This window comes from Hyaena hyaena, unplaced genomic scaffold (genome assembly GCF_003009895.1).
Source record: "Hyaena hyaena isolate Hyena2069 unplaced genomic scaffold, ASM300989v1 scaffold_61, whole genome shotgun sequence".
Taxonomy (NCBI): domain Eukaryota; kingdom Metazoa; phylum Chordata; class Mammalia; order Carnivora; family Hyaenidae; genus Hyaena; species Hyaena hyaena.
The window spans coordinates 1,765,924-1,778,923 of record NW_024080693.1 but is presented as its reverse complement, the minus strand read 5'-3'; the positions used below and the strand labels follow the sequence as shown (position 1 = coordinate 1,778,923).

At 45.8% G+C, this 13,000-nt stretch overlaps 1 protein-coding gene and 1 non-coding gene across 5 annotated transcripts in view; both read left to right on the top strand.

Moving 5' to 3' along the window:
* The window catches only part of DPY19L3 (dpy-19 like C-mannosyltransferase 3), a 78,637-nt gene extending 67,436 nt beyond the window's left edge, over positions 1-11,201 (top strand). For 3 of the 4 annotated variants that reach the window (XM_039231915.1, XM_039231914.1, XM_039231917.1), the window contains 3 exons: positions 2,579-2,711; positions 5,606-5,764; positions 7,396-11,201. In XM_039231915.1, the coding sequence (XP_039087846.1) occupies positions 2,579-2,711; positions 5,606-5,764; positions 7,396-7,557 (454 nt within the window). In that variant the 3' untranslated portion in view covers positions 7,558-11,201. The remainder of the gene's footprint in view (positions 1-2,578; positions 2,712-5,605; positions 5,765-7,395) is intronic. The other variant, XM_039231916.1, reaches the window with a different exon arrangement.
* On the top strand, positions 3,703-3,809 carry LOC120231742. Its single transcript, XR_005528400.1, has one exon. It is a non-coding gene; the product is annotated as a U6 spliceosomal RNA (small nuclear RNA).
* Positions 11,202-13,000: the final 1,799 nt, after the last annotated feature.

Below are 13,000 nucleotides of genomic sequence, written 5' to 3'. Positions count from 1 at the left end.
ACGCTGCCTCCTGTTCCAGCCCGAAGTGGTGATGGTAAGAGCATCTGAAGATTTGAATGGATGTTACCAGCTCTGCTGCAGATTTGTCACCTGTGTGGGAAGGCCAGGCTGGCATGCTTCAGGCAGTAAGACTATGAACCAGGACAGCCCGCCTGCGGCCAGCTCCCGCTGCTACCCCGTGCTCTGCCAGACCTGGAGACCGGACTGCACTTCTTCAGTTCAGAGGCCCCCAAGGCTGCCACTTCTGGCCATTATTTAATACAGGACATCGTTATATTATTTATTGCAGTGGAATGCGTTAAGCCAGTTAAGAGTATACAAAAGGGAAGGAAGACTGGCCTGAAAAAACAATGACACTTTAATTAATATTTGTCCATATTTATTCTTTAGCAATTATTTTTTCAAGTTTTCCATTTTTTCATTTTCTTTTTTCTTTTCTTTTTAAGTTTATTTATTTTGAGAGAGAGGGAGAGAGAGAGAGAGGGAGAGAATCCCAAGCAGGCTTCGTGCTGTCAGTGCAGTGCCCGATGCAGGGCTTGAACTCACAAATCGTGAGATCATGGTCTGAGCCGAAACCAAGAGTCGGACATTTAACCCACTGAGCCACCCAGGTGCCCGTTTTTTTTCTTTTTAAATTTTTATTTAAATCCCTTAACACACCCAAGGTGTTGGTTTCAGGAGTAGAATTCAGGGACTGATCACTCACAACACCCAGTGCTCATCACAAGTGCCCTCCTTAATGCCCATCACCCATCTAGCCTGTCCCCCAGCCACCTCCCTGCAGCACCCCTCAGTCTGTTCTCCATTGTTAGGAGTCTCTTAGGGTTTGTTTCCACAGGGGACTCCTGCAAGCCTGGCGCGCCGTGACGAGGGTGGCACAGGACGGGTGGCCCAGACTAAGTGCTTATGTGTCAGTTGAATTAAACTAAAATCTCCCGCTGAGGAGGACTGCACCTTCACATTTTGTCATTGAAACTCTCCTGACCCGCTGACTACATGGGACAGATGTCGGGAACTCCCTGTAAATTGCCAGTTCAAGAGGGCAGAGCAAACATCTGTTGGTTCTTGCGCTCTTGGGTCTGCTTGTTAGAACGATAACCGCCCACCCAGCACAGTCAGGCTCACTGAAAACCCTGTTCTGTACTAGTCCATACGCTAGGCTCTGGCGTGCGTAAGGGAGGACGCAGGTCACCTGTCGTTTCTGTTGCCCATGGGCTTTCCGTCTACATTTCGTCACTTGAGAAAGCCCATTGACATCCGAGTGAGAGGGTCATTGTTAGAAAACCTGAGTCCGTCAAGTAAGTTCTGAGCGTTGCAGCGTGAACGGTAGGAGGTACCACGAGGCCTTTGTTGGATGGCATTGAGACCTGGTCTTAGCATTGCGCTGAAGGAAACGATCATCCGCGTGCGATACAGGAATGTGATGTGGCTTCTCTTAGGAACTTAGCACCTGGGTAGGTTTCTGCCCTGATCACTCCAAAAACGCCAAGGAGAATGGCCTGCTCTGGCTTTTTCTAGAGTATGTCGAGTTTTAATAATTTCAGCAAGACTACTCAAAACCCTCTGCATCCTCTCCCTCCCCGCAGCAAGGCCGGGCCGCTCTTTTCTCAACACGGGGGGCGGGCGGCCCTCTGCAGGAAGCACTGCACTGAGGACTCTAGAAGGGCGCTCGGGTTCTTCCCGATAGACTGACACCTCGCTGATTTGCGAGGCGCTCCCAGGTCTCCAAAAACTGGAAGGGAATTAAAATCAACTACTAAGATTCTTTTTTTCCAGAGGGAAAAGGAAAAACAGGCTCACTGTAAGCAGGGGGTCTTCCCTTGATCTTCCATCCTTGTCCCTCACGCCCCTTGGAGAGGCAGAGAACCCCAGCTTGTTGGCTCTTAGCAAGACCATGATTTAATGACACCACAGTGCCCGTGTTCCTTCAGCTTCCTCAGACTTTTGTAATCAGGGCTAAGGAGAGGAGCATGGGAGATACTGGTGTTTCCACATCAGAAGCGGGGTACATCCCCATACGGAGTGATAAGTTTTTGCGTTTTTAGAATCTTCTGTGTTCTCTTGTTTCTACTGACTTTTTTTTTCTGGAAAGCTCATTATCATGATATCTGTGACCTTTTTTCTTGTTTCAGATAAAACCCATTGGAATTGACTCGTGATTAGCTGCAGTTTCTGGCTTTACAATTTCTTTTACTTTAGGCAGGCTGTTAGTTAAGTTTAATGCAAAACAGAATGACAGTCTTGTAAGTTCCTTTTTGTCAGAATCTGGCCCTCTGGAGCAAGAGTGGGAGGGGATGATGGGATTTAGCCAGGAGATGCCTACATCCTAAGATCATTCATTATAAGAGTAAACCCATCAGAGAAGTGAATTAATTAGAAGTTTCCCAACCATTGTCAGGAACAGACAGGAGAGGTTTCACAAAACAATTTGCAGACGTCCAGCAGCCTCCTGTGTTTTCCCCCGAAGTCTCAGCCCTCCCTGACGCAGCCGGGTGATTCTGGGAGCGCCGTGTTGTCATCATTGCTGTCTTTGAGGAGCTCTTGGCAGTGGAGTTAATTCAGACTCTGAATCTTCTAGCACCAACACCCCAAGAAAGGCCGTGTTTGCGGGGAGCATGCAGTTGCTGGCCGGAGTGAAGCTGTGCACGGGGAGGACCTTAACCAACCACCCGCACTACGAAGACAACAGCCTGAGAGAGCGGACCAAGGCGGTGAGGGCTCATCTGCACCTTCCCTCGCTTCTGGTGGGCCGGCGTGGCTCCCGGCCGCTGTGGGTCATCGGGGGCGGGGGGTTGGGGTCGGACCCGAGGCACGGGGCCTGTGCCCCGAGTCCAGGCGTTGCCCTGCCCCACATCCATTAAAGGCAACATATCTATTCCTCTTGCTTAGAGTAACAAGAAAAACAGCTGAGGTGTACAGAAAAGAACACTTAGGAACAAAACCCTCCAAGCTTTTGGATTAGGGAAAGAAAAGGAGTAGAGGCACACAGGTCACTTATTTTACGGACCATTGTGTGTGTGTGTGTTGGTGACGTAGCCACATAGTTCAAATTTCAGAATAAACAAAAGGGGACTCAGTGAAAAGTCTGCATCCCACCCTCTCCCAGCTACTGGTCCCATCACAGGAGACAGGTGCTTTGCTGTGTGTCTTTCCACAGGCATTTCGCGCATGTACAAACGTGCACACACACGCATACACACTGCATTCATATTCTTTCCCCCTCTTTTACTAAAGAAGTAACATACTAAATCTTGGTTTCTTTGGCACTTAATATACTTCACAGCTCATTTCATATCGTTATTTTTTTTTAACTAGTCCCTTCCGTTTTTTTTTTTTTTAATTTTATTTTTTAGAGAGTGAGCATGAACGGGAGACAGGGGCAGAGGGAGAGAGAGAGAATCATAAGAGCAGAGCCCAGCACAGGACTTGATCTCACGACCATGAGATCATAACCTGAGCCGAAATTGAGAGTTGGATGCTTAACTGACTGAGCCCCCAGGCGCCCCCCATATCCATTATTATCAGCGTTGTATTTTTAAATCTACAAAAATTTTGTTATGCAGACATAGCATATTTTATTTAACCATTTAGGCTGTTTCCCTGTCTTTTGCGATTATGTACACAGTGTTCCAAATGGTAGACTTGTATGTGTATCACTGTGCGCAGATACAAGTGTGTCTGTACATCAGATTCTTAGAGATGGTACTCGCTTCGGCAGCACATATATTAAAATTGGAACGATACAGAGAAGATTAGCATGGCCCCTGCGCAAGGATGACATGCAAATTCGTGAAGTGTTCCATATTTTTAGGAGGGCACTTGTGGGGATGAGCACTGGGTGTTATATGGAAACCAACTTGACAATGAACTATTAAAAAAAAAAGATTTTTTTTTAATGTTTTATTTATTTCTAGGAGAGAGACAGCGTGAGCAGGGGAGGGTCAGAGAGAGAGGGAGTCACAGACTGAAACAGACTCCAGGCTCTGAGCTGGCAGTCAGCACAGAGCCCGACGCGGGGCTCGAACCCACGAACCGCGAGATCATGACCTAAGCGAAAGTCGGACGCTTAACCGACTAAGCCACCCAGGCGCCCCAAAAAAAAAGATTCTTATAGATGAAATAAAATAGGGCAGAAAGTATGGCCATTTGTGACTGAGCTAGACAGTCCTAAACTGCCCTCCGTACAGATCATACCAGATACATCCCAGCGAGCAGTGCAGAGCAGTACCGGTGTCCCTCAGCCCTCCAGCAGTGGGCTCAGACTTTCGTGTTTTGAATGAGTCATTTCGTAATCTTAGTAGCTGAAAAGTTGCTGAAAAGTCTTGTTTTGGCATGAGATTTAACTAGCCTAAAAGCACATGATTTTTACTAAGTCCCCTGTTTTTTATGAGAATCCTCTGAACCTAGATTCCTGTGAGCATGGGCATTTTTCAGTTGGTGCAAGTGTTGGAGATGGGCCCATGTTAGCTGGAGGAAGCAGGGAGGGCACCGGTGCCACGGACCCGGGGTGCAGGTGGGAGGCGGCTGGTGTGGCCCGGACTCTCAGACTCCGGAGAAGGCGCAGAGGGGACGCTTCAGGCACACAGGGGGCCCCTCCACGCGCCACCCTCTCCAAGATCCAGCCCTTGTTTGGGACAGTTTTGTGCTCTGACAGAACGTGTCCTTAAGATCCTGGCACCCGTCTTCAGTCATGGACTTCAAGTCCTGGGAACGGCTTCAGTGCAAGGCCACTGCGAAGCGACGGCGAGGATGGCCTCCGGCTTTGTCGCAGAAGCGAGCCACCTCCCTGGTGCTTCGCTGTCTTACAGGCACACCAGCCCTCGGCGCCTAGTCTCTTCGGTCAGAAACACATCCTTAGACATCAGTGTGCAGGGGAGGAGTCAGCACCCTGTCCATGCTCCACCCGCCACCCCCACAACACACACGCACACACACACACTCTGTGCTGTCACCTAAGGTACGGGACGCTGTTGGGGAACTGGAAGGAGGTGCCCCCACTGAACTGCCACTGGTGCTGCGGGAGCTTCTGCTCCAGGAAGCCCGAGAAAGAAGGCTGGGGCCCCTTCTGGTCAAGTGGGGGGCAGCCTAGCACCGAGGACCCTATGGCGGTCCTTTTCCACAACTGCCGTTGTCAGAGGCTGAGGATCCTCACAAGTAAAGGGCCCCCAAACCATACTGTCATATCCGATGGACCTTTTTGTGTGAAAAGACCCTTTTGAAACATGGAGATTGTGTCTACTCTGCTATTGATCTACCTCAGGGAAGCATCCTTAGAATGGGCACCTACAGATGAATAACACCCAGTAACACATTCTAAATCCACATCTGTTTGGCGTCTAAAGCCAGATGTACTCAGCATGGCTCACTCTCCTCTTCCCAGAGCTGAGTGGTTACAGTAGTCTTTCGGAAATTTCCCCCCCACGCCCCAGGACTGCAGAGGAGCAAGTGGGCCGCATGGGAAGTGCGGCCTAGCTCCGTTGGGGAGCTAGGGGCCTGGGTCTTAGAGGAAGCCGCTGTGGGATGTTACCTTGTTAGCTACTCCTCCACTGACTCCCTGGCAGTTGAGTGGTATTTTCCCCTATGCCACTTTCATCCCGCTTTTCAGGTGTATCAGATCTACGCAAAGAGGTCCCCAGAGGATGTGTACGCCCTCCTGAGGTCCTTCGGCGCGGACTACGTCATCCTGGAGGACAGCATCTGCTACGAGCGAAGGCACCAACGAGGTTGCCGGCTGCGAGACCTGCTGGACATCGCCAATGGGCACGTAAGCATGTCCTCTCGCCCCGTGCGGGACTTGTGGGGGGAGGGGCAGTCTGACTCTGTACATTAGAGAATGATGTCGGGAATCAAATACCCATCTCACAGCATCCCACACAGTTCCTGGCTCTGGCACTTCACTGACGGCCGTGGAGGCTGAGCGAGGGGACAGATAAGGGGGTTTCAGGCCCCAACTTCACGTTAAATAGAGCAGCTCTGTCTTTAGCTGATTTGTATCATAAAGCTCTGTATAAAATTCATTTTTAATTTTTTTAAATGTTTTATTTATTTATGAGAGAGAGAGAGTGTGCAGGGGAGGGTCAGAGAGAGAGGGAGAAACAGAATCCAAAGACAGGCTCCAGGCCCTGAGCTGTCAGCACAGAGCTCACCATGGGGCTCGAACCCACGAATCATGAGATCATGACCTGAGCCGGTCAGATGCTTAACAGACTGAGCCACCCAGGCGCCCCTAAAATTCATTTTAAAAGGTTTTGCCGTTCAAAGCAGAACCTCAGCCTCTTAACTCCACTGCCCCAGAGCATCATTTTGGCTGGCACATGAGTATGACCATGACAGCAGGGCCCCCATCTCCCCTTCCAGGCACCGCTCCCATCAGTCCCCTTTGCCCACTGGCACCATGCCACCAAGATGGCTTTCTGTGGCCAAGTCTACACTCGAGAGCAGAAAAACAAACTATTTCTCCCTCCAGCCTTCTGCGGCGAGTGTTCTCGGGGCCCTGCCAGGTCTCAGATTAGCACAAGTAGAAGCTTTTCACCCTTAGAGGTGCTGTGTGCTATAATTATCTGGTATAAAAGGTGATAGATATTTAAGAAACAGGTGGGGGAGAAAAAAACTCGACTGAAAAGACTGTACAGAATTTGAGATTCAGAACACTTAAGATCTCCTCTCTCAGCAAATCTCAGGTATGTGGTCCAGTGTTATTAGCTGTTGTCCCCAAGCTGTACGGCAGAGCCTCGGAACTCAGTCACCTTATAACTGCAGGTTTGTCCCTTTAAGTAACATGGATGTTTGAATTAACTTGATTGTGGCAGTCATTTCACCATGTCCATGTGTATCAGATCATCAAGTTGTATACCTTAAGTATATACAATTTATGTCAGTTATGCCTCAGTAAGTCTTGGGGGGTGGGGAGAGAGGGGGTAGAACACAAGATTCAGATCTGTGCCCAAGGACAGTAACTGTCCATAACCATCTGGAACTCCTGGGAGGTACAGACCAAAGACACACGTTTAAATTTTGATTTGTGTGTAACTTTTTCTAACTAGGCCGCCTGCTGAGTTGGAGGGTTTCCTCTGGTCCTAGTCATTCTTCTCAGTATTTTTGTGAGATCCACAGCGTGTTACATTCCTAAGAACAAGGGGATCCACGCTTGCTTCTTGCTTTGCCCTTAAAGGGGATAAGCGAGTGACATTGAACTCTCCAGCCATGGTTTATACTTTGTCAGGGCAGAGAGGTGGGCCAGATCACTGTTAAGCAGCCACTGGCGTTGAAATAGTATGATTTACGCGCAGCTAATGTACCACTCTCAACGAAGCCCACGCCCAACTTGTTCCTTCTTCTCTTGTCTCCTATAAATATAGTTTTTCCCAAGTTGTATTTGGTTTTGTTTTGGTTTAGATGATGGATGGCCCAGGAGAGAATGATCCCGATTTGAAACTTGCAGGCCACCCTCGCTTCTGCGAAGAGATAAAGAGAAACCTGCCACCCTACACAGCATACTTCACTAGAGTGTTCCAGAACAAAACATTCCATGTTTACAAGCTCTCTAGAAACAAGTAACCAAGCTCTCTGTTCACTCTCTATTTTTGATACGTGAAACTCCATCCCGATGAAACTCAACAGGTAACATTTCATATGTCGTTAGGGTAGCCTGTACCACAAAGCTGTGATATAAGTAAGCTGTAGGGATGTTTACATAAGCGTTACCGTCCTGGAGAGTATCTCACACAAGCGTCAGTCTTTTTTGTCCTGTTTCATTAACGTTCTGTAGCCTAAACGTTCTCAGCTTGCTAAGAGTGATCTGGAATTTTGGGTGGTGGGGAGGACAGGAAGTGTTCCATAGGAGCCTGGACAGACACACATCATGTTGCAAACCCAGAGGCCGTTTGGGATTTGACCGAGCTAACTGGCTTCAGACCGCTGTGGTCGCATTGAATCAAGGCGATGCGGAATACGATTCTCTCACATTGTTTCATTAGTGAAGAACAATTGGTGGCTTTTTAAAAAGCCCTTTATCGTCCTGTTTCACCTAAAAACTTTTATAACGGTTTCCAACTGTCATGCTTTTAATATTTTTTTAAAAAAATCATGTTAGGCCTTTGTATATATCTAAAACCCTTTGTCGCGCCCCGTCTGAACTGTGCTGTTTCGCACGTCCGCATATGCCTCCTACCCGTGCGTGTGGGTCTGCGTCTGTACACGCACGCGGGTGCATGTTTCAGTGCCGGATACAGAAAAGTGTGACAAATTCCTTATCGTGAGTCCTTCAAGGAGCAAAACTGTTATGTAGCCAAGCAGAATTTGTTACTGTTTCATGTTATTTTAAAACCTATCGATACTACTCAACCTATCCTGCAAGTAAGAACAGTTTTCTTCCTTTCTTACTCATTTAAATTTACCAGGTTTGCAAAATTTTGTAAACTTTTTGTTTTTAGCCTTTGTATTTTTTACAGCCTAGAACCTTGCAAAGTCTGAATATTTTTAAAACGTATCTTAACTAACTCACTAATACAGTATTTTTGGCAGAGAGCGTTTTCATACCAGATTTGATTTGTGGTCTCCAATCTTGCTGTGAGGGCCTGAGTAGCGGGATTCTTTTTCTTACTAAAAGGTAACCAAGTGCCTGTAAGTCATGCTTGTTTGTAAAAAAACAAAGAGATTGTGTATACATGTTCAAAAATTTTTTGATAATTGCTTTTATAATTAATTTCTAACGATGGGGACATGTAAAAGTTGCTGATAAAAGCATATTGCATGTTTAATTAAATCAAGATGGCTAATGAAATTAGCTTTCTCCCCTGTACTTGCCAGTTGGAAATGATTTAAAGGTTTCTCCTTGCAGTTGTATTGAAGTAAATTGCCCCAGGCATCGAGACAGATCTATCACATGTTTAAATGATTTTCTATTCAGTTACTACTTATTCAACAGTATTCAAAAAGAAATTTTACACTGTCCCGTTGGACTCCAGGATACTCGACTTTTTAAATCAAAACTTAAATTAAAAAAAATGACACTGGCTGGGTTACTAAATTATGCAGCTGAAACTCCTGAGTTATGTCTTTCCTGTATCCCTTAATAAGGTTGGAGACCACTGCAGTTTAGGATAATACAATAATAAAACACTGTAATCAGTACTAAAACTTTAATTAAGCCAGTGATGATGCATGCCCGGCGTGGCTGACAGCACGGGTCAGTACATCCTTCAGCGAGTGCCTTACTCTTAATTGAAACGAAGCACATGTAAGGTACATGTTAAACTGTGTAGTTTTGTTTTTAAAGTCCTCTCTTACCTTCCAGATGTATCTCAGTTTTATTTTAAGTATTTCTGTAGGCTTTCATCTCAGCATGGGTACGTAGAGTCTCAGTACAAGAAACATGTACTTAAATGTTTATGCTTCCCCTCCCCCCCATGGCGGCACGCCGTAATCTTCCTCAGAGTCCCGGTGCCACTGGCCAAAACATAGTGTTCAGTCTTCTGTGAAAAATATAAAGTGCCAAAAAAATAGTCTTGCAGGACAGAATCCACACATTTGCTCTTCCTAAAACACTGTGACCCTGTAGGGTAGACATGTTCATGTCCTGATGACCAAATCTGTCAACAAGTCAGGTCAGACATTCCTAGCGCTCGTCAGCTATCTCTTCTGTGCCCCTCTTGTTGGAGTCCATGGGAGGACAGAGGGAGAGTGACGGACTCCTGGCTCTCTACCCAGCCACGGCTCGTCCCCTGGGGCAGTCCTCGCTCCCCGCCCGCAGGTCTCGGCCGCTCTGTTAATATTTGGTAATGGCCTCACGTTGTGGCTGGTTTCCGTGGACAGAATAACCACTCGATTTTGCTTCAGAGTTAGCATTTAGAAGGACCTCTACGTACAATAAGTGCTCTTAATTATCCTCCACTTAATGTGACCCACCGGCCTCCCCGGCGGTCCCCGTCCCTCCTGGAAGCCGACTGCCCACCGCTGCCCAGTGTCCGCCTGCGGCATATGCTCCATCCTGTGAGCGCTGTGCCCGTGCACAGCTTCTCTGCAGGTTCCGCTTCCTCCTGGGAGTACGCTGTTCAACACAGACTGAGAAGACGAGGGTATATGAAAGAAAGGGTTATTTCTGGGAAAATTAACTTGAATGCTTTGGTAAGATATGATAAAGGTTGAGTTGCTAGTAAAAATTGCTTTTAAAGACATTAGGTGTGGTTGGAAAAATTACAAAATATTGGGAAAACATAAGATTCCAGAACATTTCTAAGCTTAGATTGCTTTATCGATTTAAGTCCTTATTCCACCTTTAAAAATGTCTAGACTGATGAGAAGGTATTAAGATGTACTCAAATCATATTATTTGTGTAATTTACACAAGAACAGAACTGCAATCACTGAACCCTTGTTGCAAAGGAAGGGCCTTGGCTTCACAGCAGAAGGTTAGTAAATGAATGGACAGTTATACATTTAAAGTTATGAATCCTGCCTAAACCTACTCACTTCATTAAATGACTTGATGAAATGACTGACCCTGATCACAGTGGCTAACAGAGATCCTACCATAGTTGAAAAGTTCCAGTCACTTTTATTACAGACTTGAAAAATAGGGATTCATCAGATATATTAGCCAGATGTGTACTTAGGTATTTACCTAGGCCATTTGTTGTCACTTAAAGATGATTTTCTTGAACTTTGTAAGATCCGCCAAGTGTGCGTGTGTGTACGTGTGCATGCGTGTGTGGGTGTGTATGTGTGTTGGGCAGGTGCCGCCACATGGCAAGGATATGTGTAGATATTTCATCCGGTCTGCATCTTTACTTCATGATTAACTAAAAATGTTTATTCTGATTCCACACGAACTTAGTTGAAGACATACCAGTTTTAGCTCACCTTTGGCCAAAACCTCCCTGAGTTAACATAGAAATATTACATTTTTTAAATTTCCTTCAAACCTTGGGATTATTAGGAAGATATTAAAACGTTCTCAGATCCTGTACGTTGCGTAGCATTCTCTCATAGGATTTCTATATGGCAACCTTTTGACCTAGAAGAGAGTGCTTATCTGTTGATGGAAAAAAGCTTTTAAGATGAGAGTGGCTTGCTGTCTTGTGGCAATTGGCAATTGATTTTCTGTATTTAACATCCTAAGGGTAAAATCTTACAAAGAGCTTTTATAATTTGTTGTACTCAATTGTACGGAGATTATGTACTAAATAAAGCTCTTTTAAAATACACAAGGTGAACGTGTTTCCTTTCTTTGAAGGGCAGAAACCAAGAGCCAGCTTATTGAAGTGTATGAAATGTGTCCTAAATGGCGTCCAGTCACTAAAGAGGGGTGTGGCAAGGTCTTAACTGGACTTGGTAATGTTGAAGGAGTTTCTTTTTTTTCATGGAATTTGGTTTGATCACTGCTTCCTTGTTTTACTTGAACCCCAGGGTTCTAGTTTAGATTTAGAAGGCTGTAATCAGCAGGATTTATCCTCCAGGAGATATATGCTATTTGTTTTCATTTTTGAGTCATTTGCACTTCTTGATTAAATTCTCAATCCCCAGTAAGTTGGGAAGACGGGTGGTATCTATTTTGGTAAGAGTTTATAGATAACACGTGTGCTTGACTGCTACACTGTCCAAAGCAGATATTAAAATTTGAAGCAGAAATAGACCGGTACACTTCTAAATAGAAGAAGCTGGCCGTGGGGCCTCCAGGACTCTGTGCTGACTCTTAGAAAGCTGTAGAAAGCTGTGAAGCTCTTAAGCTATTGAATGCACTCCGCGGGAATGGTCTCTGCACCGGAAGCCTAACCAACAGCTTAGATAAGTGAGAGACTCAGGATAGGAGTGACCGGGACGTGAATGGTTTGGCTTGTGACACCAGGCATGTAGCGGTTGAAATGCTGCTTCTCTTGTCTCGTCTTTCAAGAGTGGGATCTGAAACTCATCTCAAACCTTTTCAGCTAACTTAATACTTAGAAATTTGCTTTATACGATTGTTTTTCCAAGTGCAGATAATAGAACTATAGTATAATATGAAAGCAGTTTAGTGGGTCACAACCAGCATCAGAAGATTGAGAGAGAGAAAGAAAAGAAAGGGAGAGAAGGGGAAGGTTCTTTTGTGAAGTCGTTTTTTTTTATTTTTTTTAATGTTTATTTATTTTTGAGAGAGAGAAAGAGACAAAGTGTGAGCAAGTGAGGGGCAGAGAGAGAGGGAGACACAGAATCCGAAGCAGGCTCCAGGCTCCGAGCTGTCAGCACAGAGCCCGATGTGGGGCTCGAACCCATGAACTGCGAGATCATGATCTGAGCCGAAGTTGGACGCTATACTCACATATTTGCAGACTGAAAAGACTAATAAAATAAACACCTGGTAAACCTGATTAAGAAAGATAAAAAATACATGATTTAAGAATGTGAAAGAAGGGATGCCTGGGTGGTTCAGTCCATTAAGCGTCTGACTCTTGGGCTCTGGCTCAGGTCATGATCTCAAGGTCTGTATGGTACATGAGATCGAAGCCCACATCAGGCCCTGTGCTGACAGTGTAGAGCCTGCTTGGGATTCTCTCTCCCTCTCTCTCTGCCCCTTCCCTGCTTGCTCACTCACTTGCTCTCTCTCTCCCTCCCTTCCTCTCTCCCTCTCTCCCTCTCCCTCTCTCTCAAAAAACACATAAAAAAAAAAAAATGTGAAAGAAGATACAATCCCAGAATCAGAACTGGTTAAAGAATTATATGAAATAATGTATACAATTCTATGGCAAAAAATAAATCGGTAGCGGAATTGAATTACTTGTGGTTGCAGGAAGCCATTAGCTCCTGGAGGCCACTCCTCTTCATCCATTTTACAACATGGCCGACTGCCTCTAAAGCCTTTCACTTGACTAAATCAGACCCCCTGGGATAATCCCCATTTTTATTAACTCAAAATCAACTGACTTGGGACCTGAATTACATCATCAGGAAAGTCCCTTCATCATTGCCAGATAGTGTAACATAATCATGAGAATGACATCCCTTGTATTCACAGGGCCCACTCCTA